We start from the raw sequence: 21230 nt of genomic DNA on the forward strand, positions 1-21230 counted from the left end.
TGGCATTCCAGAGGGAGCGGCGCCTTACCTCCATCCACCTTAGGAATTCACTTTATAAGGTCAGAATAGATAAAATCGTAGTCTTTCCGACCTAGCGAGTTTACTTGGAAGGGTATCCCATTGAGTTCAGTGGGTCCACCTGCCCTGACCAAAGTAGGTGTACTGTTCAGGATTCCGGCTTTATTTGGGGGAAAATCTGTGTTTAAAGACGAGTTCCCTCTAAGCCTGCTTACTATTGCTTTTTATGGGCATATTTTTTATTTTCACGGGCATAGTTTTGGATTTGATAAAATCTCTCCCTCTCCTCTTCCAATTTTGAGGATTATTACAGGTGGCCATTTCTGGGGTTTGGGGGGGGGGGAAAGAGATGTGGGAATTAAATGACTTATAAGGAAGGACATTTTTAAAAGGCACACTGGGTTGACCTTGCTTGTAAACACTGCGATGTGTAAAATTATGGCTCTGAAAGCAGCTTTTTTGCAGTCTTCGGACGTGGGAAACCTGTAGGATTGTATTAGTTCTGGATCTATAATCTCCCCCTCCCTCTGTCTCTCTCTGTCTCCCCCTTCCTTCGCATTCCCAACCAGACAGGGTTTTTTTTTAAAAAAAAAAACTGAGGGGGAGTTAAGCTGACACCATTGCCAACCTAAAACTTTATTGCCGTGCTAACTTTCCTGCTGCTGAAAAGAAATGCATGGATAAATATCTCTTAAGCTGCAAACCGAGTGTGTCTAATTAAGAAAGGGAGGCAATTTTCAAGTACATACCTACGAGGAGGAGGAAAGTCCTTCCTGGTCTGATCCAATGCATGTTTGCAAAGCCCTGTCTGAGTTCAAGAGGACTTACTCCCCAGGGAGAGCTCATAGCTGGGTTACTGAACTCTGCTGCCTTTAAACTTGATCTATCTCATGCTGTGGGTTTTTTTTTTTAACGATGGTGCCCAGCGACACCCTCCTACCCGCCCCAACAGCCCAATCCTAAACAGGGTTACTCAGGAATCTGTTCTATTCATTTTGCAGGGGACTTAACTCCCAAGTAAGTGTGCGTGAAATGGCAGCTGAGCAGCCTATTACCTGTATACGGTTACTAAATCCCGCTGAATTCAATAGGATTTACTTCCAATGAAGCGTGCTTGGGATGTGATTCAAAAACCAACCAACCAGTGTGTGTGTCCGTCCGTCCCCCATTTTTTTTGCCTTTCAAACTTGCTGGGCTTCCTCCGAAATCAAGGAAACAAATTTCCCTGGGTGAGAAACACAGTCTTTCTGACACCCCTCCTCACAATCAGGTGGGGCTCCAAAACAATTTCCCAACCTCCTGGCGAATGCAGGCAAAATGTAGGCACCTGCCAGGTAGCAGCAGAGTTTCATCGCAAGGATTTGTACTGCTTGGTGCAATGCTGGATGCGGCTTCAAAATGATGGTGATTATTAATTAAATTGCCCTTTAGCAGTTTGAGGAAGGGGGGGGGGGAGTAGATTAGAAGCGAAGAGGCTTCCTCTGTGGCCACAAGATTCAACCCTACAGGCTGTACTCAGAAAGTGTTTATGGAGTGAGAGAAGAGAGAGCGATCAGCCTGTGTCTGTCTGTCTTTTCTCTTTTTTTTTAAGGAAGCAGAAATCCCTCAAGAGGTGATCGAAAGGCTGGCTCACAGCGAGATCCACAGCATCCGTGACCTGCAGCGCCTCCTGGAGATTGACTCCGTAGGTAAATTATTTCCATGCTTTCCCCCCCTTACTTTCTGCTTTTTTGAGACGATAAACGAATTGCAAATTATATATCCATGTCACCTTATGAAACGGTCAAAAAAGAGAGAGATACTGCTTTGGGGAGTGATGCGCTTTCCTTAAAAAAAAAAAAACCTCTGTGGGGAGTTCACCGGCGGCTCTGTACATGGGACCAATGCTGTCCAGATGTCTTCTGTCCACTCTTAAATTCGCTCCTGCTTTGGGCAGGCAGATGGAACCCAAAGGTCAGCTTTCAGGGATGCAGGCTGAGTCAGGCATTTTTCCCGAGCTGCGGGAACATTTCGGCCTCGGGACAGAGAGTCACTGCTTCCAGCCCGGCCCAGCGTTGTATTTTGAGTTCTTGCATGTCTGTGTGTATAGGGGATGCATCTTTTTTAAAAAAACATGGCCACCTTGCTAGATTGAAGAAAGAAGTGGTCTGGCTTGCTTTATTGTCTCTTCCTGGGTGCTTCTACAAGCAGGGTTTGAAGCAATCGCCTTTCCCGGAAGGTTGCCCCCTAGGCAACCTGAATTCTGCAGTACAGAGCCTTTGGAGCTTGCCCCCCCCCCTGTTTTGCCATTATGGCTAGCGGTGCTTGCGTGTCTGGCCAGATCAATTGTGCTCATGCTTTTGAATTGTTGGTTGTGTGGCTGTGATTGTGTTCGACATCCATTGACGGAACTCCTGCTTTCAGTGGTCTACATGAGCAGGGAACTTCTGCGTCTGCTGCTGTTTTTTATTTTTTGACATTTATGCCTTTCCTTTCTGCAAAGCATGAATTGCGAAATTCTGCTATGACTTTTCATTTATATGGCACAAAATGTGGAAAATATACATTATATAGTTCATTGGGTTCACGTGTGTAATCTTAGTTTGTGTTGTGCGAGTTTTTTTTTGTTTTGTTAATATTCCAGCGAACTGAGGATGACAGCTAAGGCCTAACTAAGTTGGACTTTGAACTCACAGGGGTTGCACCCAATGTTTGTCCTACTCAGAGTAGACCTGTTAAAATGAATGAACACAGTCCTCGTTGGCCCACTGATTTCAGTGGTGCAACTCAGAGGAGGACTTAGTTGGATGCAAGCATTCTGCCCGTCTATAAATTCAAAATGTTCCCCTACTTTTTTGACTGGACAGATTTAGCGTTGGTTCACCCATGCTATTACCATCACGTGGTTTTCCTCTATTCAGCTGGCAATCCTTTCATGGGAGCAAGCCCCATTGCACTCGGGGAGGCTTACCTGTGAGTAGGCAACCTAAGCGCTGCATGTGTGAAGTTCCACCCAAAAGTATTGTGTTTGGATTGAGTCAATACAGAAATTCTGTCTGCAGTGTTAGCTGGTGTGGCAGTCATCAAGCGATGAATGTCTCTGGGTGAACCATGGAATTTCAGGTGCCAAACTTTGATAGGGGATCCTGTGCACATGGTGGATCTTTCCTAATGTAAAAAATTGGATATTTATTTGTCTGTAGGGTTCCTAACTGGCCTTCTCTTGCAAGATATTATACCTGTGTGTCAGAACTCTACACTTTGCACGATCAGCAATGCAGCTTCAATATAGCCTCATAATTTAAACCTCCCCACAACCCAGCAGTGTTCTAGGTGGCTGTGACTTTTATATGTTCAAGATAATTTCTCTAGCCAGGAAGAACTCCCATCACATTGCTTCTAATTCATGCCACTGTGTTGTTATCTTCAAGATCTATTGCCTTGGGTTCATTTATAAAAAAAATATATTCCAAGTCGTGTTTATGAATGAAGTCATGTCTCTACAAGATGGTGGTGGCTGCTTTTTTTCTTCTTCTCCAATGAAAGGAAAAATAAACTCCTTCCTTTTGACTTTAAACAGAAAGCCTGCTCCATTGAGCTTCCAAACAATCAGCATTCACATTTTTTATTTTTTTATTAAATAGCCCAAGGTTATTTTCTGCATCATTAGATCGACAAATGCTTCGAAGGGCAAACGTGCAATTTGCTAATATTTCTGTACTGCAACAGACCCATCCTACTATTAAATCTGATCTCTCACAGTTGTCATTGTCGAGTCCAAGCAGATTTCACGATTATGTAGTATGCCAGGAGTGATTGCTTTGTTTATTTTGCAAAAATAAAATAAAAGGGGAGGGGGGGAAATGCATATTTATTTATTTATTCTTTTAAAGGCAAGGGAAGTCTCTACCAATCTTGTATCCTGAGTCAGGAATCTGGCATGTCGCTGCTTGTGTTGTTAATAGTGGAGCTGTTCCATTTAAACAAAGACTGCATAGTTGCTATGCTTTTTTTTCTTCCAAAATAAAATAAAATTGCAGGGGCCCTTTGAAAGTTCCTCCTGAGTTACTACTGCACAGATACATTCCCCGCCCCCCCTCAGGAGGAGCGCTCTAATTTCAGTGGGCCTACTCTAGGGGACATAGCATCAAAAGGCAGGATCTACTGGGAAAGTTTTATTTGGCAAGTCTTACTTCCATAGAGCTGCAGAAGTTGCAACCAAAATGACCGTGTCTTTCCCTGCAAGAGCAGTTCAGGGCATTTGGGGGAGTGTGTGTGTGGGGGGAGACCACTAACAGCACAGACCTGTTGCAATATCTGCTCTGAGGTCAGCCCTGCTGAGTTCAATGGGAGTTTGTCCCAGGTAAGTGTGAAGCCCAGCAAAAGAGTATGATAGAGCGGGCCCACCTGTGGTCTTCAGGATGTTGTTGGATTGCAGCTCCCATCAGCCAAAGTCAGCATGGCCAGTTGTCAAGGATGATGGGAGATGTAGTCCCGGCAACATAAAGGGGGTTTCCTTCCTTGCTGTAATACCTGCTCCACGCTGGTTGTGATAGGGAAAACTTAATCTGATTGTTAGGAAGTTTGGGACAGGTAAAGCAAAGCAAGTCTTCACCCAACATCTAATGAACATAGCTGCCAAGTTATCCCTTATTTTAAGGGAAATTCCCTTATGCTTAATAGGCTTCCTCCTGAGAAAAGGGAAAACTTGGCAGCTATGCTAATGAATGTATCTAAACCACCATCTTCAGGTCTTTAACAGGAGATCAGACAAATTGGGGGGGGGGGAAGGTCTGTGGCTAGGGTTGCCAGACTCAATAGAGGACAGGACTTCTGTGCCTTTAATTGCCCTGCTCTCTTTTGAGTCTGGAAACCTTAAAGAGAAACCAGCAGACCCTTTGCTTGGAAATTGAACAAAGGGTCTGCTGGTTTCTCTTTAAGGTTTCCAGACTCAAAAGAGAGCAGGGCAATTAAAGGCACAGAAGTCCTGTCCTCTATTGAGTCTGGCAACCCTATGACTGGCTGCTAGCCATGATAACTGCATAGCAGATGTAGGGAACCTTTGGGGTCTCTAGATGTAGCTGAACTACAATTCCCATCAACCTCGGCAAGCGTGGTTGTTTTGTTGGCCGAGGATGATGGGAGTTGTAGTTCCACGACACTTGGAAGGGCTAAAAGTCCCCCAGATATAGGGTTGTATTCCAATGTTAGTCATACTCAAGAGTAGACCCATTGAAATGAATGGGCCCAAGCAAGTTAAGGTCATTAATTTTAATGGGTCTGCTTGGAGCGTGACTAACGTTGGATCTAATCCAAGGAACGGTAATAGCTACATAGAACCTCCATGTTCAAGGGCAGTATACCACCGGGAAGTGAGAGATGGGCAACAGTCTTCATTGCCTTCATAGCCTCCTCTGGATTTCCTAGACGTGCCTGGTTAGGAAGCAGGATTAGGTGGGCCTTTAGAATCCTACGCTAAGACCCTCAGAGATCCTTCTATCCCACCAACCTGCTTCTTAGAATTGTCATAAGAATTTAATAACAGAAGAAGCGCCTGGCTGGCTCACTCCAGAGGTCATCTTGTCCAGTGATCCTGTTCTTAAAGTGACCAGTCAGATGCTGATGTGGGCAGTCTGCAAGCAAGGCGTGAACACTGTTCCCACTCGGGTTCCTGATGATTCTATGGTTTTGAGAGACATATTCTACCTGGTAGTGAAGGTAGGGCAATCTGTTGTTAATACCAGGAGCTGAGACCCAGAGCAGGTGAAGCTGACGCTAAGCCAATGTGCAAAGTTCCCTCCCCACACCCTTAAGTAACGGCAGCATTTCCTCACTTCAGTTAGGATTAAGGAGCAGGTGTAACATAGCGGCTGAAGGAACTGAGCAGAGAGCATCTCTGCTTGAACACCACAGTGTTATGTATGTTGGTGTGTTGTCCTTGTCTGCTCATGTTCCCAAGCATCTGATATTAGGGACTTACTGTCTCTGATCCTGAAGGTATTGTCTGAAGGAACATGAAGCCACCACCTTGCCGAAGCTAAGCAGGTCTGGGTCTGGTCAGTGTCTGGATGGGTGACAGCCTAAGAACTACATGTACACCGCTTTGGGTTGGTATGTAGGATGCAAATGTAAGAACAAAATACAAATACAAAGAACAAAACCCCTCTTGGGCTTGCTAATCAGATGGTTGGTGGTTCGAATCTGTGTGACGGGGTGAGCTCCTGTTGCTCCATCCCAGCTTCTGCCAACCTAGCAGTTCAAAAGCACACTAGTGTGAGTAGATAAATAGCTACCACAGCAGTGGGAAGGTAAACGGCATTTCCGTGTGCTCTGGTTTCCATCATGGTGTTCCATTGCGCCAGAAGCGGTTTAGTCATGGTGGCCACATGACTTGGAAAAGCTGTCTGTGGACAAACGCTGGTTCCCTTTGCCTGAAAATGCCGCAACCCCGTGGCCACCTTTGACTAGACTTCACCGTCCAGAGGTCCTTTAACTTTTTCCTTTGTGGTTAGAGTGATGGATTAGGACCTGGGAGGCCAGGATTCAAATCTCCACTCAGCCATGAGGCAAACTGAGTGATCTCCACTCGCTTCATGCATATTTTTATCTGCCCCCATCATGTCCCAAATAGCTCCGTTACAGCTGATAAGACCAAGGTTGCAGGTTTAAGACAGCTGCACGTTCCTGCATTGCAGGGGGTTGGACTAGATGACCCTCAGGGTCCCTTCCAGCTCTATGATTCCATGATTCTATGTCCTCTCCTATTTGCCTGTTTTATTTTGTAATTAACCAAGAAGCCCGAAATGTTGCAAACTTTCCTCATGGGGGGGCTGGCCTCAGCCGCTTGACCACTGCATCTGACAAAATATTTTCAGAAGTCTACAAGCAGAGTGTGACGGTAACAGCCCTCTACTTTTGCATGCATAAGAACATAAAGAGAACTTGCTGGATCTGGCCAGTGGCCCATCAAGTCCAGCATCCTGTTCTCACAGTGGCCAACCAGATGTCTGCGGGAAACCCGCAAGCGGGTCCTGAGCACAAGAGCACTCTCCCCTCCTGTAGTTTTCAGCAACTGGCATTTGAGAGCATTGCTGCCTGCAGCTGGAAGCAGAACATAGCCTTTGTGACTAGTAGCCATTGATATTCTTCTCCACAAATTTGCCCAATACTGTTTTAAGCCATCCAAGTTGATAGCCATCACTCCTTCCCATGGGAGCGAGTTCCATAGTACACCGTGCTCTGTGCGAAGGAAGTATTTTCGTTCACCTGCTTCCATACGTACTCAAGTCGAGTCGTTCACGTCTTTGTCGAGCCTTCCTGATCTGACAAGGCTGTGATATCATCATGCTTGTGGAGCCTTAGCCTGACAATGCTATCCTGTGACACCATCCTACTGTCAGGATTGGTAGGAGTTGGCTCTGAAAATATTGTTGTGGGCTGCTTTGAAGGAATTCTTGTGTAGGTTCCGCGTGTTTATGGAAGGCATAAGGCATTCCTTGGACTGGGGTGGTACTTTGGAACAAAGGAAGGTTTGCAAGCGGACAGCTTTGATTCATAATTTGTGAGAAGCCAGGAGTATTTTATTGTGCAGCTGTAGATCAGCACGAGAAGGTTGCCAAGATCTCTTTCTGCCCCCTGTGACATTTCTGTAGTTTTTGCTTGCAATCTGAGGAGCAAGCTCAGAAGCTTGGGAATATCCAGAGAGTTTTTACTTCTCCCTTTTAAAACAGCACATCACAAATTATCCACGCAGACTCAAGTGCGTGTACATTTTTTTTAAAAAAAACCCACCCCCCACTTAAATGGCAAAGAACCCAGTCTTGTCAATTATGTTTTGTTCTGTTGGGTTTGGGCTACTTAACCTAGTGGTAGTCTCAGATTCTATAGGCTCCAGACCCTGATGTGCCAGCCAAGTTGGGATGAATGACCATCCCCACCACAATTTCCTTCATTGAATTTCCAGCATGACTAGACTCTTGCCAACGGAATGGTCTCTTTCATTTATTGGAGGTACTCATGCGAGGAAACATTGGTTTCTTGAGGAAGGATTTCATATTGTGTTTTAATTGTTGTTACCCGCCCCTGGGACCCTAGCAGGAAGGATGGGTAATAAAGGGTGGTGGTGGTGGTCCTGAATGGGGTAACTCTGCCCCTGAAAAACCAGGTGCGCAGCCTGGGAGTCATTTTGGACTCACAGCTGTGCAAAATGCAGGTCAATTCTATGTCCAGGGCAGCTGTCTACCAGCACCATCTGGTACGCAGCTGAGACCCTACCTGCCCGCAGACTGTCTCGCCAGAGTGGTGCATGCTCTAGTTATCTCCTGCAATGCGCTCTACGTGGGGCTACCTTTGAAGATGACCTGGAAACTGCAACTAATCCAAAATGCGACAGCTAGATTGGTGACTGGGAGTGGCTGCTGAGACCACATAACACCGGTCCTGAAAGACCTACATTGGCTCCCAGTACGTTTCCAAACACAATTGTGCTGACCTTTAAAGCCCTAAACAGCCTCGGCCCAGTATACCTGAAGGTGCGTCTCCACCCCCACCATTCAGCCCAGACACTGAGGTCCAGCTCCGAGGGCCTTCTGACGGTTCCCTCCCTGTGAGAACTGAAGCTACAGGGAACCAGGCAGAGGGCCTTCTTGGTAGTGGCGCCTGCCCTGTGGAACGCCCTCCCATTAGATGTCAAGGAAATAAACAACTATCTGACTTTTAGAAGACATCTGAAGGCAGCCCTGTATAGGAAATTTTTAATGTTTGACATTTTATTCTGTTTTTAGTCCTCTGTTGGGAGCTGCCCAGAGTGGCTGGGGAAACCCAGCCAGATGGGCAGGGTATAAATAATAAAATTATTATTATTATTATTATTGATTTGTTGGTGCCCTCTCACTCCCCGAACGTCCCAAGGAGTCTCCTGCTCTTCAAAGTGTCTTTCTAAAAGGAATTCAGGAGGGAGAATTATGATTAAAAACAGCCCTTTTCTCTTTTGGGTTTCGTTGGGTGAAAGAGTTTTCTCTTGCTTTGCAACACATTCTGATGCTGCATTTTAGTGGATGAACGGCTGATACTGCCTTCTCATAAAATTAGAAACCGCACCCCCAGATCATCTGCCATCATGTTAGGAATAATCAGCATTCAGCAACACAGCGCTTTAATCAATCTCTCTGACTTTTTTAATTGCAAAAAGGCCAGACTGTTCTTTTACGGTCTGGTCTTATAAAACAATGGAAACTCTCGCTGGAGTTTTAACAGGAAGATTTGGCTTTTGGGCGTACATCATCAGGGCAGACCCGGGCGGTGAGTTAGCTACTGTCTGATCCAGCAGAACATTATGTGAATAGTGTTCTGTTTGCTTAGAATGATTATTGTATACTTGCAATCATTTTTTCAGGGTTCTGTTCATTGCCGTAGCTTCTGGTTGGCCGCTGTGCGAAGCAGGATCCTGGATTTCTTGGGCATATAGCCTGATTCAGCAGTTTTTTCCTGAAATCCCATCATGTTTAGGGAATTAAGAGTTCAAATTCAACAAGTGTTCTTCCCAACTTCCAAGCACGCCACTGCCCAACGCTGGGTTGCCTTTCACCACCTCCTTTCTGTGACATAAGAGCAGCTAAGCCAATGGCACCTGCCCAGGCTCACTGTGACATAAGAGCTGATTAGCCAGTCACATCATCAAGAGAGGCAGGACGATAAGAGAACTAAGAGGTCAAGGAGGAGTTTGGCAGAGTGAAGAGGTGAGAAGTGGAGGTGGGGAGGGGGTAGCTGGAGAAAGTAAATATATCTCTTTACAGGAAGCTGTTTCATATGGTGACCGCAACCTGGGCATTCACAATAGCAATGGCCAGAGGAAGAGAAGGGAAGAGGCAAGAAAGTTGTACAGAAAGTAGCATTACAGAATCACTGCTTGATGGGTTATACTAGCTTTCCAAAGTGCTGGTGGATAAGAAAAACTTGTTGCGCAGGATTCACCTGCATTTCAGGGGTGGGCAAACCCTTCAGCTCTGATGGCCACTATGAATCCTTGCCAACTCTCCTTACTCATTCAAACTATTCAGCCTTTCATGTGTGACCATTGCAAGGCTGCATACAGAGATTGCATTACAGCTCCCTTGCAGGATAGCAAGTAGAATCAAATAAGTAGCAAGAAATTAATGCAACAGCTCTACCAGTGTGGTGTAGTGGTTAAGAGCGGTGGACTCGTAATCTGGTGAACCGGGTTCGCTTCCCCTCTCCTCCGCATGCAGCTGCTGGGTGACCTTGGGCTAGTCACACTTCTTTGAAGTCTCTCAGCCCCACTCACCTCCCAGAGTGTTTGTTGTGGGGGAGGAAGGGAAAGGAGATTGTTAGCCACTTTGAGACTCCTTAGGGTAGTGATAAAGTGGGATATCAAATCCAAACTCTTCTTCTTCTATGCATCTGGGACTCTTGTTGCCAGACAGCAACCAGTGGACCTACTGCATTGATCACTGTGGTGCACAAAGTTATGTACAGATTATGGACTTGTTTACGTCCATTGTGTGAGCCAATTCTTCAGAGAAATCATTGAGAATGAATTCAAAAGAAGAATATGAAAATGCCATGAATTCATAGCTGTCAACTTTCGGATTTGAAAATAAGGGATCAGCAGCCTCACCTGTCGCGGGGACAGTCTACGGCAGGCATAGGCAGCCTTGGCTCTCCAGATGTTTTGGAACTGCAACTTCCATGATCCCTGACCACTGGCCCTGTTAGCTAGGGATCATGGGAGCTGTAGTTCCAAAACATCTGGAGAGCCAAGGTTGCCTATGCCTGGTCTACGGTATATCTAACAATCCAGGATAGCAGTGGGAAACGGCGCTGGAATAAGTGAATTTCCAGCAAAAAAAGGGAAGGTTGACAGCTGTGGCTTGGAATAAGGGAGTTTCCCGCAAAAAAGGGAGGGTTGACAGCTATGCATGAATTGGACAGTCTTTCTTGCCGCCTCCTTGTTTTTCACTTTTTGCATTTCCTGCATTGCAGAGGGTTGGACTAGAGCAGGCACCACCAAACTTGGGCCCTCCAGATGTTTTGGACTACAGTTCCCATCTTCCCCGACCACTGGTCCTGTTAGCTAGGGATCATGGGAGCTGTAGGCCAAAACATCTGGAGGGCCGCAGTTTGGGGATGCCTGGACTAGAGGGTCCCTTCCCTCAGATATTTCTCTGTTGTCACCTGAAGGCCACCAGCCTTGTGTGAAGGGATATTTGCACGATAAAGGCAGAGCTGTTGCACTGCAAATGTTCCCTGGGTACTTGCAGGCATGTGTGGTGGTTCTGTATGGCCTACTTTTCATGTGGGCAGTTAATAACAAACACACCTCTCGCCCACCAAAACGGAAGATCGCTTGCCATTACTATGAGCACTTTTAATCTTCAAAAACAGTGTGCCTACTGCTCAGAGGATAGCGGACAGTATTCCCAAGCTTCCCTCAGCCGGGCACAATCCTGATCTGACCCTGAAGCTACAGCAGCACCCTCCCCTTGGGTGGAGTAGTTTCTGCTGTTTCTGCTAGCCTTGTTTATTTATTTAATTAAAAGAAAGGGAAGAGAAAAGATTTGTCAAGGTGACTTATGGAGGCAGTCCAGAATTCCATCCTCCTGGCTGTTTGCCGCCGCAGGAGATGTAAAAGCACAATTAATCAGTTTGCTTGGCATTCTCAGTAGTTCCCTATTTTCTGGGGAAATAATAATAAAAAATAATAATAAAATTTTATTCATACCCCACCCTCCCCAGTGAGAACGGGGCTCAGGGCGGCTGACATCAATAAAACATAAAAGAAAGAAAAACAATGGATTAAAATGCGGATTAAAATACAATTTTGATTTAATTTTTTAAAAAAATGCAGCCTCATTTTAAAATGGCCCAAATCAAAACCATAAGGGAGGAAAAAACATAGTGGTCAGACTAAGTCCAGCCCAAAGGCCAGGCGGAACAGCTCCGTCTTGCAGGCCCTGCGGAAAGATGTCAAATCCCTCTCCTGTGGGAGAGCGTTCCACCAAGTTGGGGCCAATACTGAAAAAAGAAACAGTTGTTTTAAAAATAATGACAACTTGATTGTACTCCCAATAGTGGAGGCTTAACCCTCCAATGAAAACAGAAACCCAACAATTTTGGCTGCTTTCCTAGGGGGCACTCTGTACATGGCTTGTGGAAATAATAATAATAGGTTTTTGGAAAGAAAAGTTTGCAATTCTAATTTGGAACCTGGCTTTCTTGGACCCCAGCTGCTTCATTATTTCTCTCACAAGAGAATTTCATGAGCAGCATGTGTGCATGTTGTTAAGAGGGAGCCCCCCCCCCCCGAGAGGTTTGAAACATTTTGTGTTCTGCCCTCTGTCTTAAACTTGTTCATTCTTCATTGCCACTCTTGGGCATCTTGCTCACCCACAAAAATCAAAAGAGTGTGCCTAGTATTTTGGAAATCTAATCCATTGTAGCCCTTTGCTGATTTAAACCTGGGTAGAGGGGTAGTAGATTGGATAATTCCTCAAAGAGGTAATGTGTAAGAACGGTATGATAGCATCTTCTCGTGAGCCACCTGGAAACTCAAGTTTTTAGAGCAAACCTCTGTATTTTTACTCCCCGCCTCCAGGCATAATTAGGAATGCTTACATGCTATCATGGTATTCTTTCTGGTTAAGTCATAACACTCGATAGATGCGGCGTACTTTTGCTATTGTGATGATATTATCATTATTATTGATTAGATTATAGATTCAATGTAGTGGATCACTGAGTTAGGGGTGAGTTGGGTGCATTTCTTTAAAAATCTACAACACCAACTCAAGAGTGATGTTTGGATAAAACAGACTCCTCTTAGCCAAGGCTTTGTTGAGGGTATTCGTGGGAAATCCACTGGGCTCTGTTTGGAAGGCAAAAGTCAAGAATTTCATAACATGAGCATGACATCAAAGACTCTTGAGGCTTTGTTTTTGCACACAAGCCCTCTCTACCTTGCAAGCCTTCCAGTTGTTTGCTTTGAGTAGGTACAGCAGCTATTGTCTCTTGTCTGCTGAATTTCTGCCTAAATAATGAAGCTTCCTTGGCAGTTGGGTTGATTCCAGATGTTAGCAGCACCCCTTTTGCTGTTCGGCTTCAAGCAGCATGGGTGAAGTGGGATTGTTTGGAAACTGTAGTTCTGGGAGGGAAATAAAGGTAAAGGTAAAGGGACCCCTGACCATTAGGTCCAGTCGTGACCAACTCATAGAATCACAAGGGCCATCCAGTCCAACCCCATGCCAAGCAGGAAACACCATCAAAGCATTCTTGACATATGCCTGTCAAGCCTCTGCTTAAAGACCTCCAAAGAAGGAGACTCCACCACACTCCTTGGCAGCAAATTCCACTGCCGAACAGCTCTTACTGTCAGGAAGTTCTTCCTAATGTTTAGGTGGAATCTTCTTTCTTGAAGTTTGAATCCATTGCTCCGTGTCCGCTTCTCTGGAGCAGCGGAAAACAACCTTTCACCCTCTTCTATATGACATCCTTTTATATATTTGAACACGGCTATCATATCACCCCTTAACCTTCTCTTCTCCAGGCTAAACATACCCAGTTCCCTAAGCCGTTCCTCATAAGGCATCGTTTCCAGGCCTTTGACCATTTTGGTTGCCCTCTTCTGGACACGTTCCAGACTCTGGGGTTGCGGCGCTCATCTCGTGTTATTGGCCGAGGGAGCCGGCATACAGCTTCCAGGTCATGTGGCCAGCATGACAAAGCCGCTTCTGGCGAACCAGAGCAGCACACGGGAATGCCGTTTACCTTCCCACTTGGAGCGGCTCCTATTTATCTACTTGCACTTTGATGTGCTTTCAAACTGCTAGGTTGGCAGTAGGGGAATAGGGGTCTGCTAACAACTGTCAGCTCCCTAAAACAACAGCTCCCAGAATTCTTTGGGGGAAGCTGAAAGTGGTACCATTGTGCATGCATTAAGGATTTGTTGACCAAGAAATTGATGAGTGACTGAACTAGTTGGATAGTTTCTGGCCTTTGTGTTTGGGGCTATGCCCACTGCCCCTGTTGTAAGCCTAGTTATAAAGGCTAGGCCTAAGTACAGATCTCAAGTACTGTTATTATTCTTACTAATAAATTTGTTACCTGCCTTTAACCAATCCAACATGGCAAAAATGACAATCACGGAAATGTATAATCAGTACAAAAACAAAACTAAGCCGTGGTAAATCCCAAAATTGGGAAATTTAAATCCATTATATTTCTTTGAGTAATCATTAGTTGAGTTTTAGTATTATTCACCTTATCAATACCTCGTTTCAGGGATTTTTCACGGCTTAGTTTTGTTTTTGTTTTTGTACTGATTATACCTGCCTTTAACCAGCAGGTCCTGGGGTATTCAAAAAGTTAAAACAAATTACAGGCTCGGGAATAGGCTGGGTTCTCAAAACACACATGTCATATGTCAAAGAACCAGGATAAAGAGGTGTGTTTTCAGTATTCGCCACGAATTTGTATCGTGAAGGTGCCAGATGCAGAATCAAGAGAATTAGGTGCAGGTGAGGTGCCCGGATCACGGCTGCGGGCATCACTTGGCAATATTTTGCCACGGGTTAAGACCCTAGCTGCCTGGCAGTGCCCATTACTGCTGCCTGCCCTACAGCCCCTCCTAAACTTTTTTTAAAAAAAATCAATGACAGGAGACTAGGTCTAGCTGCCATTATAATTTCCCATAGCAGCACTTCATTATGGCATCTTCCTAATGGGAGTTTCTCTGAACCACTTTTGTATCTGAGGAGTGAAGAGACAGTTCCGTTGCCCATGAAAATATACACACCCGTGACATCTTGAGTGTAAACGTTTATTTAGTGTCTGTTTTGAACGCTGCACTTAAAACGTTTTTTGGATTAGTCATCAGCCTTCGCGGAAGTGGATGACCTGCTTAGCTTTGGAGAATAATATGAAGGAGCTGTCTTGCAGTGAGACGTAGGAATCTGGGGTATATCGAAAGCCGTTGATCTGTCCAGCTCAGTAAAACTGGCAGTAGCATACCCTCCAACATTTCTCCAATGAAAATAGGGATGCCCTATGCAATAATAATAATAATAATAATGATGATGATGATGATGATGATAATAATAATAATACCCCACCCATCTGACTTTATTGCCACAGTCACTCTGAGCAGTTTCATAATAAAACATGAATTATTATTATTTTTAACTACCCTGTACAGGGCTGTCTTCAGATGTCTTCTAAAGGTTTTATCTCCTTGGCCCAGGGGTCATCCAAGCTTGCCAGGATTTTGGGCGGCTGCCTTTCCCAGCCCTGCCTAGAGATGCTGGGGCTCAAACATGAGATGTTCTGCGTTCGAAGCATTACAATTGAGCTACCACCCTCTCTTCCCCTCCCTGAGCCAAACCATTGGTCTATATGGTCCAATACAGTTGACTCTGAAGCTGCGAAAGTGTATGATGATGCGTTTGGCTTGTTCTGTTTAAAAAAAGCTGCAGGCAGAGATTTTCCCCATTACTGTTTATAGGAGATCCTGCAGGAGGTTCTAATACAAAACTCAGTGAATACTGTAGAATCTGTCCATGCAGCTGCTAGAGAAGGATTTTGGGGATCAATAGAAGAATAACCTGCTCTGCAGTTGCCCCCCCCCCATTTGTGGAACTGGGGTTTAGCTGTGTTGTGTCTGAACCTGGCAGATGATGAAAGCCATAGGTGGGGGAACAGTTGCCCTCCATAGATTATTTGACTCTCAAACTCCTACTAGTAGAAGAAGAAGAGTTTGGATTTGATATCCCGCTTTATCACTACCCGAGGGAGTCTCAAAGCAGCTAACATTCTCCTTTCCCTTCCTCTCCCACAACAAACACTCTGTGAGGTGTGTGAGGCTGAGAGACTTCAGAGAAGTGTGACTAGCCCAAGGTCACCCAGCAGCTGCATGTGGAGGAGCGGAGACTCGAACCCGGTTCCCCAGATTACGAGTCTACCACTCTTAACCACTACAGCACACTGGCTAGCAAGGCCAGCAGTCAAGGGCGATGGGAATTGTAGTCCGACAGTGTTTGTAGAGCCACAGCTTCCCCATCCTTGCATTAATTAGATGGCCCCTGTCCTCCTTGCTATCTGGCCACCCTAGAGAGAGAAGGGGAAGGTTGGTACAAAATAACGGGGGCCTGTTTTTCCTGGTTGGAGTTAACAGTGGGTCTTTTGTCTGCCTTTTGTGGCCCTTAGCCCTGTGCATTGTCATAATTCAAATGCCTCTTGCTCACTTGTCATACAGCCAGTCCGTCTCATTTTCCTGTGTCAAATTGCCGGAGAGAGAGAGAAATAGAGAGGTAATGATGGCGCACTGACGCAAATTGACCTGTTTATTCAACGCGAGGCCTGCTCCCTGGGCCCTTTCCATTAGACCGAGGAGCAATTTCTCATTGGCACTGTATCCGAGAAAGCCTCTTCATCTATTTATGTATTAGCGAGTCAATGACATGATGGAGGAGCAGCAACAACAACAGCAGCGGCCCCAGCCTGGCAGAAGAAGAAAGCAAAACGGAAAACAAATTTAGCTACATTAATGGACAAAGTAGGACAAATTGCTTGAGATCTTTCATAACAAAAATGTCAGTAAAGCAAAGCCTAAGAGATGAAAAAGAAAACTTGTTTTGTTAGCTAGCTGTTGGGGAAAATCCATTAAAAAAAAGAAAAGAAAAGAAAGGCAATTTATTATTTATATGTTATATCTGTGAGCCACCTTGTAAAATAAATTCTCTAGGCATTGTACTATATCTATCTATCTATCTATCTATCTATCTATCTATCTATCTATCTATCTATCTAATCTATCTATCTAAAACTACATTATAGTGAAGCCACAATAAGATTAACAGGCTACCAACATAAAACTCCAAATACAAAACCATCACATTGAAAATATTATTTGCAGCCCAGAACTAAAACAGCCATAAAATACAAGCTTTTAAAAACACAGGGACTTAAAACCAGATCTTAAAAGGCCATGGAGAACTTAAAAGTCTCAACCTGGTGCCCCAAAAGGCAGCAGTTTGGGTACCAGGTGGGCTTCTCTGAGAAAAGCATCCCATAGCCAGGAGGTCCCACTTCTCTGCTTCCTCCCAGGATGTACCAGGTGGTCCACTTTAGGAAGATAGGGAGCTGCCTTCCAGCACAGTATTGTCTACACTGACTGGCAGCAGCTCTCCTATATGTGTTCTATTCACAAGTAAGTTCAATAGGATTTACCTCCCTGATAAGTGTGTTTAGGATTGGCAGCTGTTGAAAAGTGGTTGATTTACTTTAGAAGAAATAGTAAAGAAAGGAAAGCCACGTGCTTTGTCAGGTAGCAGTGGATTAGGAAACTCATAATTTTTTTAATGCAAATATTTATTTTAAAAAAATGGCAGATGGAAAGCATCATATTGGAAGAAGCATTCCCTTTTAAGACAGAATTTCTCCTTAAAGGGATTTGCTGCTCATCTGCAGAGGGCTAGCCTTCAAGTACAAGCGACTCTCCCTTTGCTGTGCATGGGGCTTACGTTCTGAGGCACTGCACATTTAAGTGAAACCACGTATATTGGGAACACCATGGAAAAAAACCTCCAAACATCTCAATACAGTGGTACCTCGCAAGACGAATGCCCCGCAAGACGAATGCCCCGCAAGACGAATGCGTCTTGTGATCTGATGGTGACTTGCAAGACGCATTCGTTTTGCGAAATATTCGTCTTGCGAATCGCGGTTTCCCGTAGGAATGCATTAAAATTTAATTAATGCGTTCCCATGGGCAAAAAAAGAAATTTCAATGCATTCCTATGGGAAACCGCGATTCGCAAGACGGATTTTTCGCAAAACGAATTGACTCGCAGAACGAATTAAATTCGTCTTGCGAGGCACCACTGTAACTCCCTCCAAACTTCTTCGCTCAAACTCCAACTCTCTACAAGCCTCAAAGGTTAGTGCAAGGGCTCCTGGGATTGCACTTGTGGAACTGCTAGATGCTGTTTATGTGCCATTTTTGCCGTTCACAAGTTCTTTTAGGGTTGTTTCCCCCCCCCTTCTCATGCCACTTCCGGGTTGGTGGCAGCATGTCCGTGCGCAGTTGCACATGCCCAGAATGTGTGTAAATGAGGAGTTGCCTGTATTTGATACATGCTTCTAAGAACCCGAATTCCCGCTTGCAAGATTCTTTTTTCGAAGTATTTCTCTCATTCTAAATCTAGTTCCTACTATATTAAACGTTCCTTGCTTGGAATTGCCCGACTGAAAATCTGACTCGCTAGACACCTCTCCTGCTTATTCCTCCCAAAACTGAAACTCTCCACCCCACCCGTGTCCCTTTCATAGCTTTGATAAGAACAGTGTACGCATGGGCTATTTGTTGGTTGGGCGCGATGATGCGGGCGATGACTTTGCTTAGATGCTGCAAGGGGTATTTTGCATCAGAAAGGAATGATGTGTGAGTAACAGAGCCTGAACCAGGGGTCAGCAAACTTTTTCAGCAGGGGGCCAGTCCGTTGTCCCTCAGACCTTGTGGGGGGCCGGACTATGTTTTGGGGAAAAAAAAGAATGAATTCCTATGCCCCACAAATAACCCAGAGATGCATTTTAAATAAAAGCACACATTCTACTCATGTAAAAACATGCTGATTCCCGGACCATCCGAGGGCTGGGTTTAGAAGGTGATTGGGCCGCATCTGGCCCCCAGGCCTTAGTTTGGGGACCCCTGGCCTGAACCTTCCCCACAGGTCTGACCTGTGGGGTGGGGAAAGGTATATGTGTGTGAGAGAAATTTTGTTTTGATGTGGGAATAATTCAGCAGCCCAGCAAATAAGTTGACACGTCGCTAATCCACAAACATGTTTATTTAATGCAGGCGGAGCGTCAAGTGATCACAGGAACATAGAAATTCGCTTTATAGTGATAGAGACCCTTGTTCCCTCTAGCTCTCAGCCAGTGTTCAAAACTCCCATTTCATTAGGGCAAGCAGTTTCTGAGCTCTGGGAGCAACACTGTGCCTAAGATTTCAGATTAAACTGCAGATTTGAATACTACTATTCAGCTACTATTTGAATACTAGAGAAGAGATCCTCTTAAGAATATTAGTGAGAGAAGTGAGGTTACAGGGAACCAGACAGAGGACCTTCTCGGTAGTGGCACCCGCCCTGTGGAACGCCCTCTCAGCAGATGTCAAGGCAATAAGCAACTATTTTACATTTAGAAGACAACTGAAGGCGGCCCTGTTTAGGGAAGTTTTTAATGTTTGATGCTGTACTGTATTTAATATTCGGTTGGAAGCCACCCAGAGTGGCTGGGGAAACCCAGCCAGATGGGTGGGGTATAAATAATAAATTATTCTTATTCTTATTATATTGGGGGGTGGTTGTTTGGTCAGGGGAAGGACTAGACCAGGCATCCCCAAACTTCGGCCATCCAGGTGTTTTGGACTACAATTCCCATCTTTCCCGACCACTGGTCCTGTTAGCTAGGGATCATGGGAGTTGTAGGCCAAAACATCTGGAGGGCCGCAGTTTGGGGATGCCTGGACTAGACCATGTGAAAAACGGACATGGTATTTCATCTGCAGTTCATTCATTTTCAGCTTTGTATTCTTGTTATTAAAAAAGCGCACCTAGACAGTCCGTTGTTGCGCCCGTAACCTAGGTATAAGGTGCCGTTTAGCTCCTAGCTTTCAGATCTCAGTTTCTAACACTGCTCTCAGCATTATCTTGATGGGCAGTGGCTCTCTAGGAATTTAGGCAGGTCTCTTAGTCATACCTAGAGGGGCCTGGGAATGAATGCAGGCGTTCTGGGTACAAGATATGCTACCCTTCCCCAAACGTGGGGATCACTTAATCCTCACATTAAAGATTTCTTGCCCTGGGAAAGTTAGTGCATATGGGAAGAACGATTTCTCCCTGCTTTGTTGCCAACTTCCTATGTGTGGGGTTGTTTTTTTTTCAAAGTGGGGGGTGTAATGTGATTTTCCCCCTTCTGAAGTGTCACAGCAATCCCAGAAAAGAGGAAGCAGCACAATGTTGTCTTGAAAGGGAGGAAGAAAGAAAGAGATACAGTGGTACTTTGGTTCTCAAATGCCTTGGTACTCAAACAACTTGGAACCCAAACACTGCAAACGCAGAAGCAAGTGTTCCAGTTTGCAAACCTTTTTCGGAAGCCAAACCTGTTCCGTTTTGAGTGTTACGCTTCCGATTTGAGTGTTACGCTGAGGTCTGTCTGTTTTTGTGTTTTTGTTTTTGCGGCTCTGTTTTTGTTTTTGTGACTGTGTGGAACCCAATTCAGCTACTGATTGGTTGATTGCCTTCAGTTTATGGATCAGTGGTCTCGTTAGATAGTAAAATTCATGTTAACTTGCTGTTTTAGGGGTTGTTTTTAAAAGTCTGGAACAACCATTTTGCATTACTCTCTATGGGAAAGTGCACCTTGGTTTTGGAACGCTGTGTGTGGTTTTGGAACAGTCTTCCGGAACGGATTAAGTTTGAGAACCAAGGTGCCACTTTACTTGCTCAGATCCCCCTGTTACAATGGAGATGGGGCGAAGAACCTCTGACCCAGAGGACAAATGTGCCACTCCTGGAACCGGCTTGTTGTTGTTGTTTTGCTTTCCCTGACTGCAATGTGCCATAGAATTGTAGAGTTGGAAAGGACCATGAGAATCATTTAGTCCAACCCCCTGCAATGCAGGAATATGCAACTGTCCCATGCAGGGATCGAACCTGCAACCTTGGCGTTATCACCATCTCATGCTAACCAACTGAGTTATCCAATTTTTGCATAACTCAAATCAACGCAATAAACAAGGGTTTCGTCACCTACCATCTCGGATTTTGATGAAACTTAACCAACCTTATGGTTGAAAGAAGCCCCCTTAAATTTCCCCCCGCTATCTCAAACGTTTTAAATTTTATACCACTTCAAAGTTTTGTGAACTCTGCGTTCCTGTCCCTCTTGAGATCCTCTGCCTTGTGTACATTTTATCCCCCCCCCTCCATAACCAATGATCAGATCTCGTTGAAATTTTACACATAGCTCAATAACATAATGAAGAATTCAGGGGGAAAATACACCAGCACTCAAAAAAATGAAAAACTTACAGGTGATGCTGAGGCTATGGTTCTCGAGAAAAAAAATGTCCGTCTCCCCCTGCGATAAGAGGCTGGATCAGTTTTGCCTCTTGTGCGTTTGCTCCCCTTGAGGCAGTTGCTAGTCACCCCAGGGAATCA

At 45.0% G+C, this 21230-nt stretch overlaps 1 protein-coding gene across 2 annotated transcripts in view; it reads left to right on the forward strand.

Annotated features, from left to right (window-relative positions):
* Window positions 1–1609: 1609 nt before the first annotated feature.
* The window catches only part of PDGFA (platelet derived growth factor subunit A), a gene marked incomplete at its 5' end in the record, with an annotated part of 71578 nt that continues 51957 nt past the window's right edge, over window positions 1610–21230 (forward strand). For both annotated transcript variants that reach the window (XM_060282839.1, XM_060282840.1), the window contains 1 exon segment: window positions 1610–1706. In XM_060282839.1, coding sequence (XP_060138822.1) covers window positions 1610–1706 — 97 coding nt within the window.

The sequence above is a fragment of the Zootoca vivipara genome, chromosome 14 (assembly GCF_963506605.1).
Source record: "Zootoca vivipara chromosome 14, rZooViv1.1, whole genome shotgun sequence".
Taxonomy (NCBI): domain Eukaryota; kingdom Metazoa; phylum Chordata; class Lepidosauria; order Squamata; family Lacertidae; genus Zootoca; species Zootoca vivipara.